Source organism: Equus caballus, chromosome 1, assembly GCF_041296265.1.
Source record: "Equus caballus isolate H_3958 breed thoroughbred chromosome 1, TB-T2T, whole genome shotgun sequence".
Taxonomy (NCBI): domain Eukaryota; kingdom Metazoa; phylum Chordata; class Mammalia; order Perissodactyla; family Equidae; genus Equus; species Equus caballus.
This window is the reverse complement of record NC_091684.1, coordinates 148556439-148583611: the sequence shown is the minus strand read 5'-3', so window position 1 is coordinate 148583611 and position 27173 is coordinate 148556439. Positions and strand designations below refer to the sequence as shown.

The following is a 27173-nucleotide window of genomic DNA, read 5'->3' as shown; positions in this document are numbered from 1 at the left end:
TAGAAGGACCCATCCTACCCAAAGCCCAGACTGTCAAACCTACTTGTCCTGATGAAAGTCAAACACTTTAAAAAGTTATTTTTCTCTTTAAAAACTAGCTTTATTTAAAAGAATCTGAAGCATAACACGATAGGAAACTTACAATACATATTGTTCAAGAAAGCCTGCCGTACATAATTTCTACTAAAGGTAGGTCTATATACTGATAACATTCTTTATACAATGCACACATGACATTTAGCACAATCCCTGAAAAGAATGGCCAACAATAACACGGACTGTTTTGATAGTAGAACCTTTACTTGTCTTACTACTTATCTATAGAATAAAAAACTAAAATGTGGAAGGTAAGTTAAACTCCCCCAATTTTAAATTCTAGCATGGTGTTTAAGAAGAAGGAAAAGGGATCAGAAGGAGTAAACTGTGAGAGTTAAATATCTTTAAAAGAAAAGGGAGAACTGGCTTACCACTATTTATAGTAATTACTAAAAAGTAATTCAGAATTGAGAATTATTTGGTTTAAAACTTGGAAGCCCTTAGACAGTCAAACTACCCTTTATCTACTATACTCAATCAGTTACTAAGCCAATTTTATTTCTCTGAAAACTGAAACCTGTACATTAACCATGTAAAGAAAATAAACAATTTGGGGGTAACCTAGTCATTTCATACTTAAATTTTTCCACAGAGCAATTCATTAATCACTTAATACTAATACTTCTTTAAACCTCTATGATTTAAATAGAAATAGACCCAGTTCTAAAAGATTCTATGTGAAAATAACCAGGAGAAAATAAACCCCTAACATGTGATACTAAATTTTTAACACAAAAAATAAACCCATAAAAACACTGGGTATTCAAGTAAAATATAATAGGATTATGACACAGTATGGTATCTGCCATTTAAAAAAAATATTAAGAACTGAATGAGATTTATTGCTATGTCAGTCCTATCAATAGTTGACAATCAAATGTACAAAATATACAACCATGCCAAAAATGATGCTGTATAGAGATATCATTAACATAACATAGGTAGACACTTATCTTGTAATATACATCACTGATGTAGTAAAAGCTTATTAATTCAGTTTAGTTTGGATTGATTAAAGTCTAACAATTTGAGTATTTTAAAAAGATATGCAGTTTAAGCACTCACGAACATTTCTTTTTTCTTTCAAGCAGATACTTTCAAATATACAAATTTGCATTGGCCAAGTATTACCTACTACAATTCTTTTGGCTACTTGTTTTAATGACAAAAGAATGCTTTTAAACTAGTATTGTATTCTTAAATAAATTCCTCTAAAAAGCTTAAAAATTTTCCAAGATTAAACATTTTTCTTGAAAATCTTGATTCTGAGTTTTATTAACAAGTCTTTTCATCAGATAGTACCAAGTAAACACCATTCAAGTCCTTGTAACAATGGATACAAATGCTAAGTAAATTAGAGGAGTTTTATTGTATTGTAATAGTTTCTTAATAAATGGAGAAGAGTATTACTACTTATTTTGATTATGGTGAATTAATGATATCTTTTTTGGTTGGAAGATATCAGAATAAGTTCAAAGTCTAGTATATAATTTTAATAATACGGGCTAAAAAAATCCTAATATGCACTGTCAATTAAGATAATAAATCCTTAGTAAATTATAACTGCAAGAGGAAGGTCAAACTTTTAAGAAGTATTTATTGTATTATGAGTGTTATGAATTGCTAACACCAAATTTTACCCCTCTCCCCTTTCAAAGACATCAGGCCATCTACTAATCCAGAAATATTGATGTTTCACATACTTCATAGAGTAGCTTAAACATACCAGCGTAAGAAATAATTAGTATTACATAGTAATTTCCTTTGCCATAGGAATAAATGTTGGACAAAGTCTGGAAACATTTTATTTTCCAATTTGAATTACAGTAATTTTGCCACAGACCACAGCACTAGTGCATGTGTTACTTTAGACATGCTCTAAGAACAAAACAAAAAATTACTGCAAAAATACATGTCACCAATGTGGAACACACTCAGATTTGTATAAAAGTACTGAACTAATATCCCAAAAAGAGGTATATGTAAACAGTACATAAGGAAGAAATAGTTTTAATATGAAACAGTCATTTAAGTCACATACATCATGATAAGAAGCAGGACTTTCTTTTATAAAAGATATTTTAACTAACAAGCAACAGCATCTACATCATCTACAGAACAAGAAAAGTACAGGTATTTAGAGTAAGTTTCAATGTAACTGCAAGTTATGTATTTTGACAAAATATGACAAAGATGAAGCTTACCCATTGGGTTTCATTAAAAGCTTTCAATAAAATACAGGCAGCCTCTGATGTACTAATGTCTGGCTTACACATAGCCACCTTCTTCCCTTCGTTTCCCCCAGACCACTGTCTTGGGAGATGTTAATGCCATCCCTAGCCTCCTTACTCTAGGCGTGCCTCTAAACTCCCCTCACTGTACCAACCACTTCTATACTGCTTTATCGGAGAAAGGGAAGAGAGAAAAGTGGAAGTTACTAAAGTTTAGAAATAAGAAGAAAAACTCTGGGTTCAGAAGTAGAGGAAGGGAAACTGTGAAAAGTCCCAACAATATAAAGGAAATTGGGAAGTACTCTCAAGACAGTAACAGCCAAGTCAATAAAAATACTGCTTCCCATGGTGCGTGAAATTTAGTCATATTGTCTGAAATCTTAAAGATTCATTCTGAATAAAGTCTTTTTAAAAAGAGAATTTAATCTCACTTTCTTCACTATCTTCATTCACATCTTGGTGGAAAACACTTTTCCCTTAAAATCTAGCCAACCGCAGCCACACAAAGAAATGGGAATTCCAATTGGAGGAAAGATAAGAAATTCTGAAGCAAAGAGCATCCACAAAGGGAAAGGCAAGTCGGCTTATATGGCAATCCACTAGAGAGTTTAGGATGGCAAGAGGGCAACTGGGAAACATTCAGACCAAAGAACTTAACCTTCCTGAATCACATCAGGAAAAAGGAAAGACCTCTGCTTCTTTTTCCCTCCTACACTGATTGGTTCCCTAAAGAAAACTCAGGCTACAGAGCACTCAGCATGGTACTATTGGTTAACAACATTACGGTTTAAATAAGCCTTTATGAACTTCCCTAAGAATCTAATCATCTTATACAGAGTTCCAAACCACTATTTACAAATGAACTTTGGGAGCCTAGATGCTTTTAATTAAAAAAAATCTAAAATAGTACAAATGTTCATGCATATGAAACCTCTATACACTGCAAAAAAGAAATCCAAACTCTTTAGAGCTCCCTTTAAAAAACATTGCTTATATATTTTTTTACTATTAAATACAATTACCATAGTATGTTGGACAGTAAGTACCAGCACTGTTAATATTCAGGACGAACAAGTTTGAAAGAATATTAGATGAAGATTCCTGATACTTATTTTATTTGGATGATTAAAGTCAGCAGATATCATGGTGACAAACACTATTGAGGTTTTTTCCTACCACTAGGCAGACTTGGGAGTTTAAAAAAAAAGCCAAAAAATTGGATTTCTTCATATTGTGTTACTCTATGAAGAATAAGCACTAGGACAAGAAAATCTTCAGTTTTATGTACACATCTTCTAATCTGGATAACAAGAATCATAATAGCAGTACTCAAGTATTTCACACAAAACAAAAACACTGATCGCAAATCTAAATTCTAAGCACTCTATCTGAAGAATAATTGATTTGTCTTTCACCAGCTAAGCTATTTCAGTATTAGTGAGTCCAGTAGCATCTAGGAGCAAGGGGACCAGGAATTCTCTAGTGAAATGAGGAAAGCAAGTTCTGAGAAAGGAATTGATGCTTTAAAACTTTCTATCAGTAACCTAGTCTTGGTGAGAGAGCCTCGCTGCTGAAGGCTAGCCAGGTTGAACTTTGGCAAAACTTGAGACTGTAGGAGAAACTCCTGCTCAACTGTGTGTGTGTGTGTGTGTGTGTGTGTGTGTGTGCACGCGCACACACGTGCACATGTGAGATGAGGCCTTTCAGTGAAGGAAAAGTCTTACATCAAAAAGGTACAATGCGACTAGATTACTCCACCTGTGTGCATTTCTTTCCATCACTGAATATTTTAAAATGTTTAGGGCAGCTCATCACCTAAGAAAGCCATATCAATTTGTATAATAGCCGTCTTTGGTCAAATAGGGCAAATCAGTATCTGGCCATTCTTATAGTTCATCACTTTCCCTACCAAAAAGATCTAGATAACTTTGGACTTAGTGTTATGTAGAAACAAATGTGGAACCAGTAAGAAAATTAATTCAAATACATGAAAACATTCATCAGTCATGATTATAGTTTGCCTGTGATTCATTGGCAAAATCAACTACGGGTTTTTCTTTTGAGTATTTACAGATTCCTATTTAAGTAAGGTGCTCTGAAGACCTAAATACTTGAATAAAAATTCACTTGTTTGTAAGTTTTAAAAAACAGCTACTTGGAAATGGAAAATGTAAGAATCACATTACAAATCAAGTATCTTTAGCTCGGGAGAGGTTATTTCATTTTCACAAAACAACTAACTACTGAAACTGTAAGCAACAGAAGGCTTACGAACTACAGAATTTTAGCAATGAGCATAACTCAAGTATACCACATAAAGTGTTAACTCCTGCCGACACTGGAAGGTTCTACTCAATATCTATTTAACTGTATTCAGTCATAAAAAATCATGATCTGATACTAGGACTGGGCATACATGCAGTGCATCATTTCTTAAAAATTAGCACTCACTAGGATTTCAAGAAAAACATAACTAGGTCCTTAAACATTTAAAAAATTATGTATCTCTAACAAAAGCTACAATGTAAGCAAAATGGGATCTTCAAGTATGCTACTGAACATATCAAATATCAGAGTCAGCCAAAAATACTGAATTTTAATCTGCCTCAACTGGTAAAGTTTTCACACAAAGGAGTACCTAGTATTATAGTTTCTATCATTTCATTTCCTAAAACTGTAAAGATATATATTTTACAACTATTGAAAATACTTTGTACTCACCTCTAACTAGTCACAGGTAAATGGAGAAAACCTTATATTACCTTGTACCATATGAAATTGCTGTTTTCGTAGGTCAAAATTAAAACACTGTATTTAAAAAAATAAGTTTTATTCAATCAAAATATGCATGAGCATTAATAATTTTCTTCTAATAGCTAATTAAATATTTCATTTTTATAAAATTCATCATGTTAGGCTGTATAAATTGTTCAAATCCTCCAATTACTGCTTCTCAACTGGAGAGTATGTTGTTTCTTAGAAAAAGCTCTAAATGATGAAAAAGACAGTAGCTGACTGGATAAACGGCTGGTGACTACAACGGACATGACCAGATTTAACAGCCCAATTCAATTAACTTTGCTTTAGTGGCTTGTGACATGTGAGGTCAAGTGCTGTCATGTAAAAGTGTAAGTTCATGTTTATTAATCAAAGGACGTTTTTTAATTAAATTTTTCATGCATAATTTTAATTTCTTGGCAATATGCTGTTGCTGTAGTTTCACCAGGGTTTAAACAGTAGTAGTCAATTATCCCTTTCGCAGATCACCATACAGTCTTCAGGACTTTTTTGGTTGCAATGATAATGACTGCACAAGTTTGGGAGCTTCACCAACATCCAACCATTGTATAAACTGCTATCAATTGTGATACAGTATCTTTTTTTTTGTGTGGTCACATGTTATGATCCTCTCCAAAAATAGGTTTCTGCTGTTTTGAATCTTAATGACTTCCCCTTCAACCATCTCCGTTCTTTATCATCTCTCAAGAGGATACTTTGGGTCCATTTTTACACTTTTCCCAGTCATAGCAGAAACTCCTGTCTGCTGCAGGCCTCGAACTGTTGAGTTAGCTTTCACCTTGGCTCTTAATTGGTCTTTGCTTAAAATTGATTTTGATCTCTCCTGGGGCTCATTTTTGAATTCAGATCCCCAGAACAAGAGTTTTCAAACCACCACTGAGTAGTTCTTTCGCTAGCAGAGCCTTGTAACGCCTAATTGATGTTTCTACCTGTCTCACTTGCAATATGTTGCAGTTTGAAATCATATTAGAAAAGCTATTCGCAATTCCTCTGAGGATACTATATTATTTATTTCTCCGGAAAACAATGCAACTCAATAATCAAAGAAAATTGAAGATTGAAGAGCATATTATAATAATTCTAAATAGCACAACTAGAAACATACCTTTATGTCAACTCTACTAATTGTAGTCAATTTTCAACTGATCTAATATTAGCAATTTCATGTGGTACAATCCACAAGTCAATCAATGAATACTTACGGAGCATCTACTCTATGCTAACATCTGTCTCATCTCTCTACAAACAGATATCCTGGAAAGACTGACTTAAAAATAAGAAAGTCACTAATTTCAAGGACCCAGGGTGGGGAGGAATCTGGTGTCATACCCTATTTATTTTAAAAACATCCATTAAAACGTATGGTTCCTTTCATGTTATAGCTACATAAATTTTTCCTGAAAACACGTTAAATGGATCCTTGAAAAATTTTTGAACTGTTTAATGTGATATTGCCAAAGTTCAGCGCTGAAGTACACATTTTTCAATGATTCTTTTAAAAGTCAAAACTTGCCTACATTTGCTACATATTATTTTGAAGCTTCAAGAGGCTTTTCTGTTTATGATTAACAACAACAAATAACATTTATTTGTATAGTACTTCCTAAAGCACCTCATATACATTATTCTCATTGAAGATAGCAAACAATGATACAAAATTTGCACTAGTACTGAAGTGGAATATTAATAAAAACTAAAAGGTAAATAATCTTGTGTGTGCATTTAAAAAAATAATGTAAAACATTAAAATCCTGTGTCACTGAACTTCTGTAATACACAGGAAAAAAAACCCACTTTAGTTACTGGCCGTGATTAAGCATCACTGCCCACTGCAGGTGGACCAAACGTTTCTCTAGTGCGCATTAGCTGGACGTCTTTGTCAGCCATACAGGTGTCACAGCCCCACACTGCTGAGGCTTCCGCAGTCAGGAGGCCATAAGCTGTTTCAGTCATTCCAGTACAGATCCGGTGAAACCATTTCTGACAAGAGGCTTCACATAAGATGGCATCCTGATCATCATTCACTTCATTTGTACAAATTCCGCAAGGATACACTGGGTCGGAAGAAGAATGGCCATGACGGCTTGGGTGGAGAGAGGATTTATTGCTTTTTTCAGTGGTGCACGTATCTGCCGCACCTCTAGGTTGTCGTGGCTTATTCTGCGTCCCATTTGCATGGCTGTTGTTTGTAGCTTCAGTGCTACTCGAACGGCTATTCTCTTGATTTACTGCATTGTTTCGATTAACATTTTTTAATTCAATATTACTCTGATTCACTGTGTCATCCATATTTAAGTGAGGCGGATGAGCAGAGGAATTTTGATTAGCGTTTTTGGTTGCTCCTTGATTAAAGTCTTGTTTTGGGGGTGGTGCTTTTGCTTGACCAAAAGTGTTTGGGGGAGGAATAAAAGAATGATTGGATTCTAATGGAGAAGTAAAATTTGAATTATTTCCAGGGACAAAGTTAGATGCCAAGTCAGGGTTAGACACTTGGCTAGCATTCTGTGGAGGAATCTGATTGAAGTTTTCAGCAGGATTTTGTCTAAAATGTTGATTAGGCATGTTAACATTCTGACTTAGTGCGTTATTATAAGGTGGATTTCCAAAACTTGAATTATCATGTGGCCCAAAGTTAAAAGCATGAGGTCGATTAAAACCCATGCCCAAAGGATTCTGAGGAAATGGGTGTGGCTGATTCCTGAGTGAGTAAGGACCACAGTATGGGGAAGACATTCTTGGAGGAACGTGAGGTGGCATTCTGAATGTGCTATAACCTCCAAAGCCAGGATAGCCAGGGCCAAGATATGGATTTGATGAAGGTAGTGGTTTATAGGAAATAGTATTATAGTTGTCATCAAATGGATTAGCAGCCACTAGATGGTCAGAGTTTGGATTCGGTGGTGGAGCATACTCAGACAATGGAGGAAAAGAAGGCCCCTGAAATGAGAATGCAGGGTAAAATACATGTTTTGATCAAAGAAGTCATTAAAATTGTCCTGTTATCTTAACACTTATGAACCTAATTTTAGTCAAATTTCTCTTGCAGTGTTACAAAAATTTAATTCTTCACTTGACCTTTCGAACCCAAGTCATGTTTATATTTACTTATATTTAATGATAAGAAAGTGCAGGTTTCTTTCATTTAGGAAAGGAATTAAGGTATGCTTTTCTGAGCTCAAATCCATTGTTACTTCAAACTCCACAGGTAACCTTCAAAAGAAGCTTCATTACCATAATTTCCATTTAATATGCTTGTCCATATAACTCTAGAATCTTTCACTTAAAATTCTAACTAAAAATACCTTTTATACCCCCAAATAGCCATAACATTAAATAACAATAAACAGGATCTAAATTTCTTTCCTAGCTTTAGAGGGTAGCTATTAAAGTATTCCCACAGCACTAAGCTCTAGGCCTCAGATTGGAAAAATAAACTGCCGGTTTTAGTCACACTGCAAGTTTCATAGATGGTGGCCAACATGGAAAAAAGTAGTCTATACACACATCATACTTATTTGTAGTCTTTATCATAGACTGCTTCAAAATTTATAGAGAATAAAACCACAAAAGCCAGTATTTCTAACTGTTTATTACAACCACAGGTCATAGACAAATGATGCCTCCACCATGACTGCTGCATGATATGCACATACTACTGAATTATTATAAGAGTGGAACGTTACTTCAGGTTAAACTTGTGTCTATATATTTTTAAATATTTTAATAGAACTACAGGTATCTATGCTTTTTAAATTAGATTTAAGAATAAGCATTTTAACTTGTCTGCCTGCACTTCCTTGCAATATCTACTCTTGCCTACAGTCCAACAATAGCCACTAGTTGCAGAATAAAAAAATATAATCAAGGCAGAATTCATAATTAGGTTCTGAATGAGGATGAGAAACAAAACCCATGACCAAATTTAAATCGACTTCATCAGTCTGATCGTATCAGTGAAGAAAAACTGTTATTACAGAAAATGTCAATTTACCTGTGTATTTGTCTTCCGTTTTTTCTTATCTGGGCTTCCTAGTTGAACACCTGGTCCTCCTAACCCATCCAGTCCACTATCACCACCTAAAAACAAATAAATAAAATCCAGATAATATTTCCACTTCTAACTGAAATCATTTTACATCTCTCCTAGCAATATCTATTATAATTACCTGTCAACATTTTCTATTTTTGTTAGATAAAAGCAATACTAAGCTTTCATTATCTTTATTTTCAAAAGTCTTCCCCATAATTTCAGTCATTCATCTCTACTACCACAGTATTTTTTATTACTCTTTCAGTAAAAAAGAAAGTCTCCATCCTGCCCTCAAACCTTCACTCATCTGGTTCCCTGTCTCTGAAGCAACCACTGTTACTAGTTGCTGGTCTACCTTTCCAAAGATAATCTGGATAAATTCCTCTTTTGGAGGAATACAGAAATGATGGGAAGCATATTACACACAGTGGTCTGTACCTTGTTTTCTAACTTGGAAATCATTCCATGTCATTACATATAGAACTGCTCCCTTCTCTAATAACTGAGTAGTATTTCATAGTATGATTATACCATAATTCATTAAACTGTCCCCCCACCAACTGATGGATATTTAGGTTGTTTCCAAACCTCTGCGGTTCCACAATGAAAATCACGTATAAATGTCTTTACATAATTGCACAAGTCATTCCCAGAACTCGAATTATGGCATCAAAGGAATGTGCCTTTTAATTCTTAAAGGTACTATCAAAATACAACAATGTATGTTTATTTTCTTAACAGTGTATGAGCAAGCAAAAGCAAAAGCTTGACTATTCATTTAAGAGGTTAAAAAAAAAAGTTTATCAATGATATTTTTCCATTAAAAAAACCTTTTTATTATGGAGAATTCCGAACATATACAAAAATAGATAGAAGAATAAAATTAAGCACACACATATATAGATACACATTTGTAGTAACATATATACACATTTGTAATAAATTAATAAATCAATCAATCCAATGAGTTGACAGAGAATTAGAGGAGACCTGCTTATATATGTGGATTCTGAGAAAGGGATATTTAAACTGAGACCTACAGGATGATAACAAATTTCTCATGTGAAGAGCAGAAGGAAGAGCCTCTAAGCAGAGAGAATAGCACATACGAAGATTCCTAAGTAGAAAGGAGCTTGATGTGTTTAAGAAATTTAAAAGAGGCCAGTGTTAAGGGACTCTGGAGAGTGCCTTCGGAAGAGACTGGAGATAGGCAGGGACCAGATCATTTTAGTGTTATGCCAATGTTCTTTTTTGTCCCCTGCTTTTTTCTCCCCAAATCCCCCCAGTACGTAGTTGTATATTCTAGTCGTCGGTCCCTCTAGTTGTGGCATGTGGGATGCCGCCTCAACATGGCCTAAAGAGCAGTGCCATGTCTGTGCCCAGGATCCGAACCCTGGGCTGCTGAAGCAGAGCGCACAAACTTAACAACTCGGCCAGGGGCCAAGTGTGTTATGGATTGAATGTTTCTGTGCCCACCCGAAGCATCCCCCCACCCCCCACCAATTCACATGTTAAAGCCCTAACCCTCAATGTGATGGTATTTGTGGTATTTGGAGATGCAGCCTTTGAGAGGTAATTAAGGCTCCAGTAGGTCCTGAGGGTGGGGGTCCTTATGATGGGATTAGCGGCCTTCTAAGAAAAGAGAGAGAGAGTGATTGCTCTCTCTCCCCATGTGCACACAGGGAGGAAAGTCCATGTGAGGACATGGCAAGAAGGCGGGCATCTGAAAGCCAGGAAGGGAGCCCTCACCAGGAACTGAATTGGCCGGGACCTTAATCTTGGACTTCCCAGCCTCCAGACTGTGAGAAAAATTTCTGTTGTTTAAGCATTTTGCTATAGCAGCCCAAGCAGACCAAGACACAGAGCCTTGGAATTTATGTTAAGGAATTTGGATTTTATTTGAAGAACAGTGGATGATCATTTAAAGGTTTTGAGTAGGAAAGTGACATGAATTATGTTTTTAAAAGATTACATTAGTAGTTGTGTTGACAATAAACTGGTGATAGGACAGGGGTAGCAGCAGGGAGACCAGTAATGATCAATGATCAATACTAGTTTGGGAAAAGTACAGTACTTGGCAATAAAGAGAAATCAGTGTGTTGGAGATAGTCCCTCCATAATAAAATGTGAAGCAGATTTCTGTAAGAGCCATTTAGAGAAGTTTAAATACTGTGGAGGTGAAAAACTATGATACACAATAACAAAATTCAGTAAGGATTCTGGATGTTAAATTAATACTTAAACATCAAAAGTTTTCTTATATACAAGCTACGACCAGTTAAAAGATAAAGTAGAAGAAGAGTTTTCATTTACAGAACAAAACTAAAATAAAATAGCTAGCAAGAAATTCAAGAAATGCACAAGATGGAACAAAAATATTTTAAAAGCCCTATTGAGAGAGACAGAGGAAGACTTATAAGTGGAAAGATATTCCCTGTTCTGGCTAGTCATCTAGAACAAAACAACATCATTTTTTAACCTCACTTATTATCCCAAACAGCCCTGCTGGATCCTTCTCACAGACGTCAGCACCAGGGGTCTGAGTCCCAGCTCTCGAGGCCCCTCCTCTAAGCCCAGAGGCATTATTACCAGTCTGAGTAGCACCCCCTTCTCAGAGATCTGAGACTCACAGGCCCCTCCTGTGAGTTTACATATTTTAATAATTCCAACCTCTTTCCTTTGACCCACAGCCTTAGGAATGGTAGATGCTTCCCACAGTGGACACTTCCGTGAAAACTCTGGTATCCTATTTTCCCACTTCAGTTTAACATCTGTTAACAATACTTTATATTAAATTCTGTTAAAAATAACTGGTAATGGTTTCTGTCTCCTGACCAGACTCTGACTGATTTCTTTCTCAAATCCCACGAGCCAGAAACTATCATTACTACTAGGTTAACATCATTCCAGACATCTAGCTTACTACCTACCTCCCTACTTTTCCTTCTGTGTATATAGTGCAATAGTAATACCTTTACAAAAATATAATACTATTTTTAAAATGAAAGCATTAAATTATAACTTTATTAGAATAAGGAAATAAGTTAACCTGAAGAATATGCCAAATGTTTCTTGACCAAAAGAGAATTTTATTTATTTATTTTTTTGGTGAGGAAGATTCACCCTGAGCTAACATCCATGCCAACCTTCCTCTATTTTTTTAGTATGTGGGCCGCCAGCAGAGCATAGCCATTAACAGAGCAGTGTAGGTCTGCACCAGGAAACTCAACCCCGGGCCACTAAAGCAGAGTGCACGGAACCTATCCACTAGGCCACTGGGGCTGGCCCCAAGAGATTTTTAAAAAAATAAAACAAAAATTTTTGAAAAGAACCCTCTAAGGCTAAGAAAAGACATCAAGAAAAACATTATGCTGGAGAAATTAAGGTTTTTCTTTTTTCAATTTTAAATAGCACTGACTGACTTCCTGCTTTGAAAGTTGAGAATATAGTATCACATCTTATTCTGTTTTTTTCCCCTTGTAGCAGGGCATTTACTATCTCTAGATTCAATTCTTCACTTCAGGTAAATTTTATTTTATCCTATCTCTGAATACTTTTTCTGCTCTCTTGAGTGCTCCACTTCAAGGGCATAATAACTGTCATTATGCTACAGAGACTTGTAGCTCCGTATCTACTAGTTAGCTCTTCTGACTTTACTCTTTTTCGTCTGCACTTAATCTGATTATCTGAAGCTTTTCTGTTATGTAACTTAACCATCTCTATTCTGTTCCTTATTTCTAATTTACTTATTTGTTCTGTAATCACACTGTTTTAGTCCTCAATTTGTTTCCTTAGGTCTGCAATTTACCTTTTATCTTATTTTGTCCTATCATAATCTTGTCTTTGAGCTTTCATTTTATTTTATTAAGTGCTACCATTTGAAATACATGTGAGATATTTCCTTCTGTCCTGTAGTTTATGGGTTCTTCATCTTCTACACGCTGTTATTTTCTTCTTTGTCTTTGTTAGTTGTTTGCTATGGTCTGTTTGTGTAGTTATCATGGTTTTATGTTATCTTGCAACTTTGCTCAGACCTTTTATTTTCTCTGTTTTAACACGAGTGACTTTTTCACTCCCTTTCATTCACATCAAAGATTGTTTGCTCGGCTTAGGTGGTATGCTACATCTACTGAGATAATCATACGATTTTTTTCCTTTAAATTATTTTAAGGTTGAACCCAGTCTGACATTCCTGAAATAAATCCAATTTATTCATTTCTATATGAATGTTATCATTTTTGCTAATATTCTTTTTAGAATGCTTGTTTATATTCGTAAGATTAACCTGTTGTGTTTCTTTGGAACATCCAGGCTCTTAATTCTGAGGTTTTTTTATATGCACATCTACCTAGTCGGAGGGTGCAGTAATGCAGTCACATGAAACGATACCTTGTATTCCCTGATTAAAGTTGTATCTCTAGAGCTTTCTTTTCTGTCAGAGACAGTCAGTTCTTTTTTTTAAAAAAAAAAAAAAACAACTGGGGCCAGCCCAGTGGCGTAGTGGTTAAGCCCGTGCACTCCACTTCAGCAGCTGGGTTCCCAGGTTCAGACCCTGGGCGTGGACCTAGCACCACTCGTCAAGCCACATTGTGGTGGCATCCCACAAAAAGTAGAGGAAGACTGGCATAGATGTTAGCTCAGTGACAATCTTCCTCAAGCAAAAAGAGGAAGATTGGCAACACATGTTAGCTCAGGGCCAATCTTCCTCACACAAAAAAACCAAAACAATCTTTCTCTGTTTCACTCATTTTTTTCTTATTCAAAAGAGTGAGAAGATAAGAATACACATTTAATCCGCTTCTCTCCAGACTTAGAATTATTAGTAAGAATTCTCAAAAATCAGGTTCCAAGGGGCAGGAGTTGTCTGAGAAGCCTAAGACAGTGAATTTCACCCTATTCCAGATTTATGGTCTTGGGCTGTGCCACTTCCCTTGTTTGTTGCTGTTGCTGAACATTTGTGCTGGGTTTTTGGGGTTTTTTTTAAGATTTTATTTTTTTCCTTTTTCTCCCCAAAGCCCCCAGGTACATAGTTGTATATTCTTAGTTGTGGGTCCTTCTAGTTGTGGCATGTGGGACGCTGCCTCAGCGTGGCTCGATGAGCAGTGCCATGTCCACACCCAGGATTCAAACCAAGGAAACACTGGCCGCCTGCAGCGGAGCTCGAGAACTTAACCACTCAGCCACGGGGCCGGCCCCTGTGCTGTTTTGTAAAAATGTTTTGGTTCCTTTCACTTGGAATTAGAAAGATTCTGTAAAGCAGCTCTGTTCTACCATCTTAACTTACAAGTCAAGTTACAAGTCTAACTATACGTTTTTTCATTCAGTCTGCATAACAAAACTATAAGGTAAGTCAGCCCCATTTTAAAAAAAGAAAGACAAAGAAATGGAACGTAAAGGGGTCATACCACTGGTCAAGAGCAGCACTGAAATCTAAAACTAAGGTTTTGTTTTCTTTTGCTTTTAAGGGTACAATTCAGTGGTTTTTGAGCATATTCATAGGGTTGTATAACCATCACCACTATCTAAGTACAGAACACCATCATTACCCCAAATAGAAACCCTGTACCCATTAGCAATCATTCCCCAGTCCCCAGCAATTGCTAATCAACTTTCTATCTATATGGATTTGCCTATTCTGGACATTTCATATAAATGGAATCATATAATGTGGCTTTTTGTGTCTGGCTTCTTTCACTTAGCATAATATTTTCAGGGCTCATCCATGTTATATTATGTATCAGTATTTCATTCCTTTTTATGGCTGAATAATGGTCCATTATATGGATATACCACATTATGTTTATCCATTCATCAGTTGGTGAACATTTGAGTTGTTTATACTTGTTGGCTGTTATGAATAATGCTGTGATGAACATTTATGTACAAGTTTTTGTTTCAACATATGTTTTCCATTCTCTTGGGTATATATCTAGGAGTAGAATTGCTGCGTCATATCGTAAGTCTTTTCGAGGAACTGCCCAACTGTTTTCCACACTGGGTGTACCATTTTACATTCCCACCTGCAAAGTCTGAGGGTTCCAATTTCTTCACATCCTCCCCAATATTTATTTATTTATTTATTTATTTTAATATAGCCATCCTAGTGAGTATGAACGGTATCTCTTTGTGGTTTTAATTTGCATTTCCATAATTACTAATGATGTTGAGCATATTTTCACGTACTTATTGACCATTTATATGTCTTCTTTGAAGAAACACCTTTTTTCAGTTAGGTTGTTTGTCTTTTTTGTTGCTAAGTTGTAAGAGTTTTTTATGTATTCTGGATACTAGAGTCTTATCAGATATATGATTTGCAAATATTTTCTTCCATTCTGTGGGTTGTCTTTTCACTTTGACAGTGTCTTTTGACAAACATAAGTTTTTAATTTTGATGAAGTCCAATTTACCTATTTTTCCTTTGGTTGCTGGGGTAAAACTAGGTTTATCTACTTCTAAGATACTAGTTTGCCTCCCTAAAATCTTATGCATATCCTGTCTTCCTTAGTGCCCCACAAAAGGCAAAAATGAAAACTTCTGGTTCAAACTAAAGGAACTCCTATCTTTTAGTTCTAATTTAATGTGCTAATCCTATTTTAGCAGATGGTAAGTAAAGAACTAATAATACTCAGATCCAGTCCACCCCTCAAGGTCACTTACTCAAAATCTGATGGTTCAGGAATGATTAAAACTATTACCGGGGGGCCGGCCCCACAGCCAAATGGTTAAGTTCGCACACTCCACTTTGGTGGCCCAGGGTTTCGCCGGTTCGGATCCTGGGCGCAGACATGGCACCACTCATCAGGCCACCGTGAGGCAGCATCCCACATGCCACAACTAGAAGGACCCACAACAAAAAATATACAACTATGTACTGGGGGGGGTTGGGGGAGAAAAAGCAGGAAAAAAAAAAAAGACTGGCAACAGTTGTTAGCTCAGGTGCCAATCTTTAAAAAAGAAAAACTATTACCAATTTATAACTATTCAGTAGCCTATATAAAATGAACTGATGATGTCATATTAAGAATTTGTATGCAGTTTTCTATAACAGTAGACATTGACATACAACAGAAAAATGTGTTGTTCTTGAATCTGAATACTTAGAAATTCTGATGAGTTTGGTGTGGAAAAAGAATTAGCAATGGTCTTAGAGGTCAAATAATAAACTGGTTATATAAATAAACAAAGGTGCCAAACATTAAAGCCCTGTCTTTCTAACATCTGTCATGGGTATTTCATTTTAACAAAAGCATAAATAGAAAAAGATAATTCTTAAAAATGAAAACAATTATTAATAAATTAGTCTCTAATCTCTAACCTAGAATATATAAATTACCATTCAAAGCATTATTAAGACTACTCAATAACTGTAAAGTTAAAATGTAATGTAATTTAAGATGGACAAAATGCTCTTAATAGTATCCACCACCTCTGTTCAGTTTCCAAAACTTTAATAATAATTGCTTATATTTACTCTAAGGCAAAACTCTGACTTTTGGAATCATTTAAATAAACTCATTATTTTCAAGTAATCTGTGAGCAAAACCACCTAAAATTCTTTTATGAAAATTGAGTTTTATGGTATTAATTTTTTATTTAAGAGTCTAACCTCTCCTTTATAAAACAAACCTTCAAATTCCTACTGGCCTCTGTTGCCCACTTAATGGTCATCTAAAGAGTTAACTAACACATTCAATGGCTCTGACTTTTGGCCTTACCTAGGTCCTTCCTGCTGCTGTCTGTAATACTGGTGGTTCCTCTCTATGATGTAATCACTAATGTTAGATCAGATTCGTGGTCATCAGGGCTACTTAGAATATAAGCTACCAAGAATTTCTATGATTCCCACTCTTCAAAAATGAAGTGAAAGGTCAGAATCCAGGGAAGGGCAAAGTAGTGGTTATAGAGCTAGTGGACTGTTTACTTTAGGCCTTTATTTTTTTTGTAGGTTTAATTATACCCTCTTTATTCCTCCTATTAAAGACTCAATCTATTTGGGCCCCAAGTCCTTAAAAAGGAGTGAGAGCATTATTCTGTACACTAGATAGCAGTGTGCCTTTTATGTATTTTAAACTTTCATTTTTTAACCCTATTTTATTTATAATAATTGTTTGGTTTGTGATAATGACTGTTATCATAAGTAATGTGATTGCATTATTTTAAAATATTTTATAATTAATATTTTCCTTTAAATAGACTTTCTTCATCATTATTCCAAATAAGTATATATTTATGTATTCTATGCTGATTAAATGACACCAATCAGGTTTGTGTTCCCCCAAGATTTGTGTTGAAATCCTAACCCCTAATGTCATGGTATTAGGAGGTGGGGTCTTTGGGAAGTGATTAGGTCATGAAGGCAGAGCCCTCATGAATGAGATTAGTACCCTTATAAAACAGACCTGGGAGAGCTCCCTTACCCCTTCCGCATGTTAGGACACAGCGAGAAGACAGCCATCTATAAACCAGGAAACAAATCCTCACCAAACACCGAATGTGCTGGCAGCTTGGACTAAGCCTCTAAAATTGTGAGAAGTCAAATTTCTGTTGTTTATAAGCCAATCATTCTATGGCATTCTGTTATAGCAGCCTGAATGAACTGAGGTAGTGCCAACACATTGCTTGGCACACAGTGGGCATTCAAATACTAGTTCTTATTTTGCTTTCCTCTAGGCTAAACTATACCGTAAGCTCACTTCACTTCAGTTTCCATAGTATTTACCATCCTATGAAAATATCTCATATCTAGCAGTGTCAACACACTCAGTGGACACTCAAATATCAGGTTTTCATAATAGCACAGACGTCTGGGATATGGTGTCAGTTTATTCCATGATTTACTATGAATGAAAAACATCTTAGCTAACAGCTTTGTCTTCACCTGATACACATACTTCTGTAATACTGGTCTCTACCGTGAAATGGAAATATTACGAACTAATATGTGAATATAGTATTATATAAACTACATCAAGCATTTGGTGAAATGCCCTTATGTGATTGAAATGCAAGTGCCTTTATTTCCTTTGAGAATGCAAGGCAGAAAGTGCCCACTATGTGATGCCCAGAACCTCGATCAACCTGGGCATGTAATAAATACTCAATTCAGAAAGCCCTCAACATCAGTGATTTAAGGTTTCAAATATTTGTGGTTCCTGTGCCAGCTGTTCTCCCCAGACTAATGATGTTTGTATTACTGAGGAGCATGAGGTTTAAGGTGGCACAAAAAGGTAAAAGTTTAGCAGGGTGGGTGGATAGTATCCATATGTGAAGCTGACTCTATACAATAATACCTCTAATAATAAACTTATTTTATTAACAAAGTCAGCCAAATTTTTAAACAAAAACTTAAGAAATCATGAAGAAAAAAGCTGCAGACACTCACAAAAGTCATGTAATTAAGAACCTGTAGACTTCATCAGATTAAAGAGCTTCTTCAAGCAAATGAAAACAGGATTGAAACAAAAAAACAACCCACTAACTGGGAAAAAATATTTGCAAGTCATATATCTGACAAAGGCTTAATATCCATAATATATAAAGAACTCTTGCAACTCAACAACAAAACATCAAACAACCCAATCAAAAAATGGGCTGGAGACATGAACAGACATTTCTCCAAAGAAGATATACTGATGGCCAATAGGCACATGAAAAGATGCTCATCATCGCTGATCATCAGGGAAATGCAAATCAAAACTACACTAAGATATCACCTTACACCAGTTAGAATGACAAAAATATCTAAAACTAATAGCAACAAATGTTGGAGAGGTTGCGAAGAAAAAGGAACCCTCATACACTGCTGGTGGGAATGCAAACTGGTGCAGCCACTATGGAAAACAGTATGGAGATTCCTCAAAAAATTAAAAATAGAACTACCATACGATCCAGCCATCCCACTACTGGGTATTTATCCAAAGAGCTTGAAGTCAGCAATCCCAAAAGTCCTATGCACCCCAATGTTTATTGCAGCACTGTTTACAATAGCCAAGACGTGGAAGCAACCTAAGTGCCCATCAACAGACGAATGGATAAAGAAGATGTGGTACATATATACAATGGAATACTACTCAGCTGCAAAACAGAACAAAATCATTCCATTTGCAATAATATGGATGGACCTTGAGAGAATTATGTTAAGTGAAATAAGCCAGCGAGAGAAGGATAATCTGTGTATGACTCCACTCATATGAGGAATTTAAAATTATGGACTAAGAACAGTTTAGTGGATACCAGGGGAAAGGTGGGGTGGGGGGTGGGCACAAAGGGTGAAGTGGTGCACCTACAACACGACTGACAAACATTAATGTACAAGTGAAATTTCACAAGATTGTAACCTATCAATAACTCAATTAAAAAAAAAACAAAAAAAAAGAACCTGTATTTGTCTTTTTCACCAAAATTGTAAAATCTTTGAGGTTTCTGCTTTTATAATTTTTTTGTCGTTCATTGTTTTCTCCCTAGAGGGAGATAACCTTCATTTCTGTTCACTTCATACCATTCTCAAACAAAACAAGAAAGAATATGCTGTAGGTCATTTACTTACTGATTAATTGATTAAATATACCTAAAAGTGAATGTTGATCACATTACTCACTATATTTTAGAATGTATATTTTAGGCGTTCTTTTTCTGATTTTAAAAGTAAACAGTTATATATAAGTTACAATGTACCAGACACTGTTCTAAGTGCTTTATATCTATTAACCCATTTAATCCTTCAAACTCTGAGATAAGTACTATTATTATTCTCATTTTGCAGCTAAGGAAACCGATGCACAGAGAGATTAACTTGCCAAGGACCACATAGCTAGTAAATAACAGAGCTGGAATCAGAACCCTGGCAGTTGGGCTCCAGAGTCGTTTCTCAATACTGCTTATTAGCACATCTGTAGAGACTGGGAATAGGAAAGGAGACCTGAAATCACTCTTGATCATACCTTACAGGTAGCCTTGAAGATAAAGATGACTTAGACCTCTTGAGTTTCCTGGAATATGAGTGTCAGAGGAGAGAATTGTATAATCTTCCCAAGAGGTAACTCTCCCACACCTCTGGGGGAAGCAATCAAGGAAGACTAGATTACCTGAAGCTACTGAAACCTCTTTCTTAACATTCATCAAATTAGATTTCAGAAACATTTGTTGAGCTTCTGTTAAGTATAGAAATAAAAGTAATAATTCCTCTTTGTAAGGATCTTAATCTAGAGGAAACTATTTTTCTCCCTTTTTTTGAAACTCTTAAATTTAATGTGATAAATACTATGATGGAGACGAGTACGGGACGTTGAGGGAACATTAGGAACTAATCTAATCTTGACTGAGGGAGGAGTGTCAGGAAAGACAACCTGGGAGGTTTCAACTGAACTGATACTTTGAGGATGAATATCTTACCAAAGGTGGGAAAAAAGAGGGCAGGCCTAGCAGAAGGAACAGAATGTGCAAACAAACATTTAAAGACAAGAGAGACCTTGACAACGTCTAGAGAGCAAATGTGAATATTTCAGAACTAGAGCACAGGAGACAAGGATAGAACATTTCATGGAATATGGAGGATGAAGGACTAAGTGGTAGACCTGGGCCAAATTAAAAGGGCCAATAAAAGAAGGTTAGATGTGGCTAAGACTTTGGGCCCTACTCAAGTTCTAGCCTGCCAATTATTAGCTGGGTAAACCTGAGTATGTTACTTAACCACACATTACTTAACCTCTCTGAGCATCAATTCCTCAACTGTAAACCTAGAATGATAATAACATCTAACTCATAGGCTTATTGGGAGGATTAAGCAGGATGATCCATTTAAACCACTTAGCAAACTGCTTGGTAAGTACTCAATAGATGGTAGTTATTTATCACCAGCAGTAGCAATGTGGAAAATGAATTAAAAGGGACAAAATGGGAGGCCAGGAAACCAATGAGAGGGCTATTATAATGATCAAACAGATAAGTAATATCTGAACTAAAGAAGAGGCTGTGGAAAGGTCAAGGAGATGATGGGTTTAAATCATATTAAGGAGACATATTCTAGGACTTTGGGACTGTGTTGGTTGGGAGTGGAGGATGGGTTTGGGTGACTGGACAAATGATGTTCACCAAGATAGGGAATATGGGAGAAAGAGCATACCGATATTTCACTGAGAGATACCTTTCATTCAACACATTAAAAACAAAATTCATTTAACTCCCCCCCATAAATCCACTCTTCCTTTTATATACCTGTGACACCATTCCCTTATGGTTTTTCTCCTCCGGTTCTCTGGCTACTCCTTCACATTCTGCTTTTCAGGGTCCTTTTTCCCTTTGTCTCCTAAATATTAGTATTCTCAAAGTTGCTTGTCTCTTCTCACTTTTCAATCTCTCTTGGGTGAGCTCATCTATTCCCAAGCTATCAATTAGTATTCACCTGTTTACTGATAACTTCCAGATCTCTATTTCTGGCTCAGACCACTCACCTCAGTTCCAAACCACCTATATCCATTGTGTACACTGGAATATCCCAGGGGGATATTCATTTAATGTGTTGAAAACCAAACTCACTTTTCTGATAATCTGCCCAGCCTTTACATATACCAATTAAAAACCAGAACAAAAACTCCAAAAAACCTTTTCTTTAGACTTTCTCTCACTGGCTCTTCCCCTCGATTCTGTGACTACATAAATTATGCTTCCTCTCCAATCTTAATCTAAATCCTCCATACACTCATTTGATCAAGACAGTCTATATTTTCTAGTAAAGTCTACTTTTAGCACTTTCATAACATTTCTGTTATTATCCCATTCTAAAATACATTCTTAACCTCTACAGTGTCATTTCCAACTCTAGTTAAAAGCATTTCATCTGAAATGAATGCCTCATCTTCCTTCTTCTTCATCTTGAAATTTCTATCTTTCTTCCTTCATTCTCTCTCTTTTTCTCCAAGACTAACTGTTCACTTGAATCCTTGATGCCATTCCATGCTATTCCACTTTTGTCATCTGCAGAGACCTGATTTATGAGAATAGGAGCCTCATCTGTCTCACCCCCAGCTTCCGGAACAGTGAGTGCCTAGCAGATGGTAGATATCAGAAAACATATATTGAATGCTTTATTAATGAATTTTCCTCTTTTGCCTTTTCAGTTTCTCTCCTTTCCCTCTACATCGGGTTCTTCTGTAAGTCTACAAATATGGTTAAGTCTTTTTTCAAGGGAGGAAAAAAATAAATAAAAAGACATTCGTAAAACTTTCTCGTGACCCTATCTTTCCAAGTTATTGGCTATGTCTGCCACCAAGCTTCTTTTAAGTCACATCTTCACCACTTAATGTTCACTAACATTTCGAACGAAATGTGGTTTACTCCCAGAAGTGCCTTCTGAAAATCAGCACTGACTTCCTAGACCTTCTTCTCATGCCTCATCCTCCTTGCTGCTCCTTCTACATCATTTAACACAAAGGGACACCCACTGCTTCTTAGAACTCTTTTCCAGGAAGCCTTCCTTGATTCGCTTAAAGACAGATTATAGGTTCCTTTATTTCCTATAGACCATCACAGCACTTACCATGCTGTTCGTAACTAACTACTTATTTATCAGTATCCTGGACTAGACTAAAAATTTCTTAAACACAAGAGTTATGTCTTCTTAATCAATGTATTCCCACTATCTGGCACTATGACTGCTCAATAAATATTTGTTGAATAAACGAAGGAATATTGTCATCAGATCAACACCTAAGAGTTCTAAGAATACTGGAGAATGGGAGTGTTGGTTAAAAGAAGGATGACAGGTAACATTCTAAGGGAAAAGGGCATGTAAAAGCAGTACGAGGGGTATGGACAATCAGAAAGCAGCATAAAGACATGAATGAGTTACTTCACATATTTACTCATTCATTCATTTGGTATTTACTGTAGGCAAGGCAATTAGGGGAGAAATAGAAACATAATCAAGATATTGTACCAACCCTCATGGATCTGTCTTAGAATCAAGGGCTGAAGGTCTGGGGGTGATAAGAACTGGTAGAAAATAGGGGTAAGATACTCTGCCACTAAATAGCAATTCTGAATCTAAAACTGAAATATCAGGGCAAGTTTGGAAGACCCCAAAATCAGCTTCCTTTAGTCCACTCACCTTTGCAATCTAGGTCTACCAGCAGCAGCTCTCAAACTTTAGTGTATATAAGGAACACCTGGAGATCTTGTTAAAGATGTAGAGAAATCTCCCAGAAATCCTGATTCTGTGGGTCCAGGAATCTACATTTTTAATAAGCATCCAAGGGGATTATGATGCTTTTGGTCTATAGATTATACTACTGTAAAGTCCTTAGTCATTCATACCATCATAATTTTGCCATATCTGAGTTTCACCTATACTATTTTCTTAATTTATATTGAAACTACATATATAGATATCTACCTTATATCTACCTATCTATATATCTTAGCCTTATCCTGAGCAAGAGGTTTGATGACACATTTTTTATAATATACATGAAATAAATACATAAACATTAAAAACTCTGTATACATCAGTGGATGGGAAACAGTTTGAGAAACACTGCTCAAGAGTTTATGATCTCCAAACACCATGTCCTGCATGCAGTCTGATGATAGAAATTATTTTAAAAAGTCCCAGGGAAGTGAAGTTCAGCAGAATTGTGCTTCAGAAGAGCTCATGTATATATTCCGGTATCTTTTATGGATTATAAAATAATCTGAAAATGTATTTCAAATTAATGTTCTAATTATTACAAAACAACTTATTATAAAAACCCCTCCTCATAATGACTTTTTATTTTACAAAGGGCTTTGTTTTTCATTCTGGTACTTAACTCCCATAATGTTCTCAAACTGACACCTGAACCAACTCCCAGCAGCTAAGGCACCAAACTTAAAAGCAGCAATTGGAACAAAATGAAGATAGACCTGTGTTTTTGACCCACAATAAAATAGCTATCCATTTTATTTAAAATTACATTTGATTAAGTCTGATAACTGAGTTCAAAGGTATAAACTTGATAGCTCTCCTTCTTTTCCTTCAACCCCAAAGTAATTTATAATAATAGGCAAAATAATATGGCAAAAACATGAGAGGAATAATTGTATCTCAGAAAGGTCTATTCCTTAAAGGCTTTGGCAACCCATAACCACAAACAGAAAAGAAAGCTGAAATAGAAAACCTTCACCAAATGGAAGATTGTGCTGATATTAAGCCTTTAAAAACAATGTTCTGCTCTAAAGCATGTTTTTGCATAAACAGCTAAGAAAATCAATCTCTATCTAAACACTGGAGCGAATTTTTTTGGATACCACATTGTCACTGTGTCGCAAGCCAGTTCTATATGTTTAATCTCTAGTCACACGGAACAAAAAGATAGATGAATGACTACGATCCTTGATCACTACTTCACTTAACTGGAAATTTAGCTTACTACTTACTGATTTATAAAGCTCCTTATCCTGTTTGGATGAGAGGATTACTGCAATAGCCTCCTAACTAGCCTCTCCACTTCAGCCACTGTTCTCTACAGTCTGTTCTCCACACAGCAGCCAGAGAAACCCTGTTAAAAATGTCAGATCAGTCACTCTTACCCTCAAAACTGTCCAGTCCACATCTCAAAGTCTTTTAAATGGCCCACAAGACCCCCGACACACAATCACCCTTATCCTTCAGCTCAAACCACTCTCCCTTTGCTCACTCTGCACCTGTTACAATAGCTTCTTTGCTGTTGCTTTAACACACTAGACCAATTCCAGACCTAGGGCCTTTGCACTTGCTGTTCCTTTTGCTGAGACCTCTCTTTCCACGCGCATCCATATAGCTCTGCTCTATCACTTCCTTTGGGTCTTTACTCAAACATCACCTTCCAGGCAAGCCCTCTTACATACCTAACTGCTACCTCCCTACTCCCATACATATTTCTGAACTACTTGCCCTGCTTTGTTTTTCTCCATAGAACTTCCATTTGACATTCTATACCTTTTTTTGTTTACCACTTGTTTACCCCACCAGTGTGAGCTCCTGCTGGGTGAAGACTCCCTTTTGCTCTGTTCCCTGTTGTATCCCAGTGCCAAGAATAGTGCCTAGCACACAGTACATGTTCAATAAATATTTGCTTAATGAACAAACAGTATTACTTCAACTTTGGGACTTTCAGCCTTAACCCTATTAAGAGCTGGAAAGAGGAGCCGGAGCACATCCCCCAAATTTCAAGAAGGTATTTGGCGTCTGCGAATCTACATGCGTTATCTTTTGTCTGGTATATCGTTCCTTCTTATTTTTCTTAGATAATAAGGCAGCAGAAAAATTCCGAACTAGTGTGCAAAGCAGCAGCCAAGTAATCATGGAAAAAACTGATTTGGGGTGATCTGATTCTTATCCCTAAGCCAACAGAGAAAACGCCTTTTGAATTTATGTAGTTTCTCCTCTTAAACCTAAAGAAAATAAGCCGTGTGTCTGTTGTCTTTTGTAGGGTGGGCAGGGGGTGGGAGAGAGGCGCAGGCCCCGCACACCGTCCTCGAGCAGGGCAACTCCGTGCGGTCCAACTTACTTTTTAGGGGGTGGGCACGGGTCGCGGACTCTGCCCGGGGGCGTCTCCGCCTCCCCCACCGAGGTGCCTATTGTGCTGTCTCGCGAACGAGGGAAGGGGGAGAGGGGCGGGGGCCGCAGGGATGCTGAGCGCCGCTTCAACTGCCTCCGAGCACAAAGTCGAGGCGGCGAGGGCGCCGCGCGGGGGGCCCGGGGGCGGGCGGGCGCGGGGCCGCGCGCCTCCCACCGCAGCCTCGGCCGCGGGCTGCGCGGAGTTAGGCCCGGACGGCGCCCCGTGGCCTCCCGGCGGCCGGGCACGCGGCCCCCGCGCAGCCCGCGCGCCCCGATCCCCTCATCCCGGCGCCCTTCTCGGTTACCTCGAACTCTCTTCAGCGAAATGGGATCCTTCTCCTGTTCTGCTGACATTACAGACCGCGAAGCATGACTCCCCCCCAGGCCGCGGGAAGTCGGTCTCTTTGATGCTGCGGCGGCGGCTCCTCCTCCTCGCGGGGCCGCTGCGGCGGCGAGGCGAGCCTCCGAGCCGAGGCGCGGCCGAGGGCGGTGGGGCCGCCGGCAGACTTTGCAAAGTTTGGGAGGAGGACGAGGCCTCGGGGCGGCCGGGCAGCGTGCGGGGGCTGGCCGGGCTCAGCGGCGGCCGCGGGGAGCGCGGCCTGGGGGCGGCCCCCCGCCCGGGGCCGGCATGTGCGGAGGGCGAGTGCGCCGCCGCCGCCGCCTCCCACTCCTTCTTCTTCGCCGCCGCCGCCGCCTCAGGAGCCGCTGACAGGGAGGCAGGCGCGGGCTGCCGGCCCTGGCGGCGCCCTCACAGCGCCCTCTGAGGAGGAGGGCCGCGCTCCCGCCGCTCCCGAGTCGCAGACACAAAAGCCCCCAGCCTGCAGCCGCCTGCACGACCCGCGCTGGGGCGGGCGAGGGACGTGGCGCGGCCCCGCGGCTTCCCCGCCCTGCGCTCCCCGGCCCCGCGCGGCGACGGACTTCGGGGGCGGGGGCCGCTGCCTCGTCCCGCCGCGCCCGCCGCCGCCGCCGCCTCGCGCTCCGCCTCGGCCCAGCCCCCACGGCCCGCGCGCGCCGCTCCTCCGCGCCGGGGCTCACGGGCCCGCGGCCCTCGCGGCCGGGGCGGGCAGCGCGCGCGAGGGGCCGCCCCGCCCTCCCCCGCGGCCCGCCAGGCCCGGGGACGCCGGCTCCGCGGCCCGCGCGCCACGGCCGGGCTCCTGCGAGGAAATGGCATCCCCGAAGTTCGGCGGAGGCCACGGCGGGCATCTTGGCCTCGCAGCCAGGGATGTGAGAGGCGAACGCCCGATCCGAGAAAACTTTGCAGGCGGGAGCCGGCGAGTTCTCGGCTGGCCTGTGGAGACCCCAATTCCCCGATTCCGTGTCCGTGCTCTGGACACCTGTTTGTGAGATTCCCAACTTCGAGTTCTAACCACTCGACTCTTCGAGAAAGAGCGATGCGGAATTAATACAAGAAAGGAGAGTGGGTAGAAGCGGTGAAACGTTTGGA

The 27173-nt window shown here is 38.3% G+C and overlaps 1 protein-coding gene across 1 annotated transcript; it reads right to left on the bottom strand.

The window, feature by feature from the left end:
* Positions 1 to 78: 78 nt before the first annotated feature.
* On the bottom strand, positions 79 to 26656 carry PYGO1 (pygopus family PHD finger 1). The gene is made up of 3 exons (XM_023616931.2): positions 26035 to 26656; positions 9118 to 9203; positions 79 to 8063 (listed from the first exon to the last, which is right to left on the bottom strand). Exons 1-3 carry the CDS (start codon positions 26081 to 26083, stop codon positions 6939 to 6941), a joined length of 1260 nt encoding a protein of 419 aa, XP_023472699.1. The 5' UTR covers positions 26084 to 26656; the 3' UTR covers positions 79 to 6938.
* Positions 26657 to 27173: the final 517 nt, after the last annotated feature.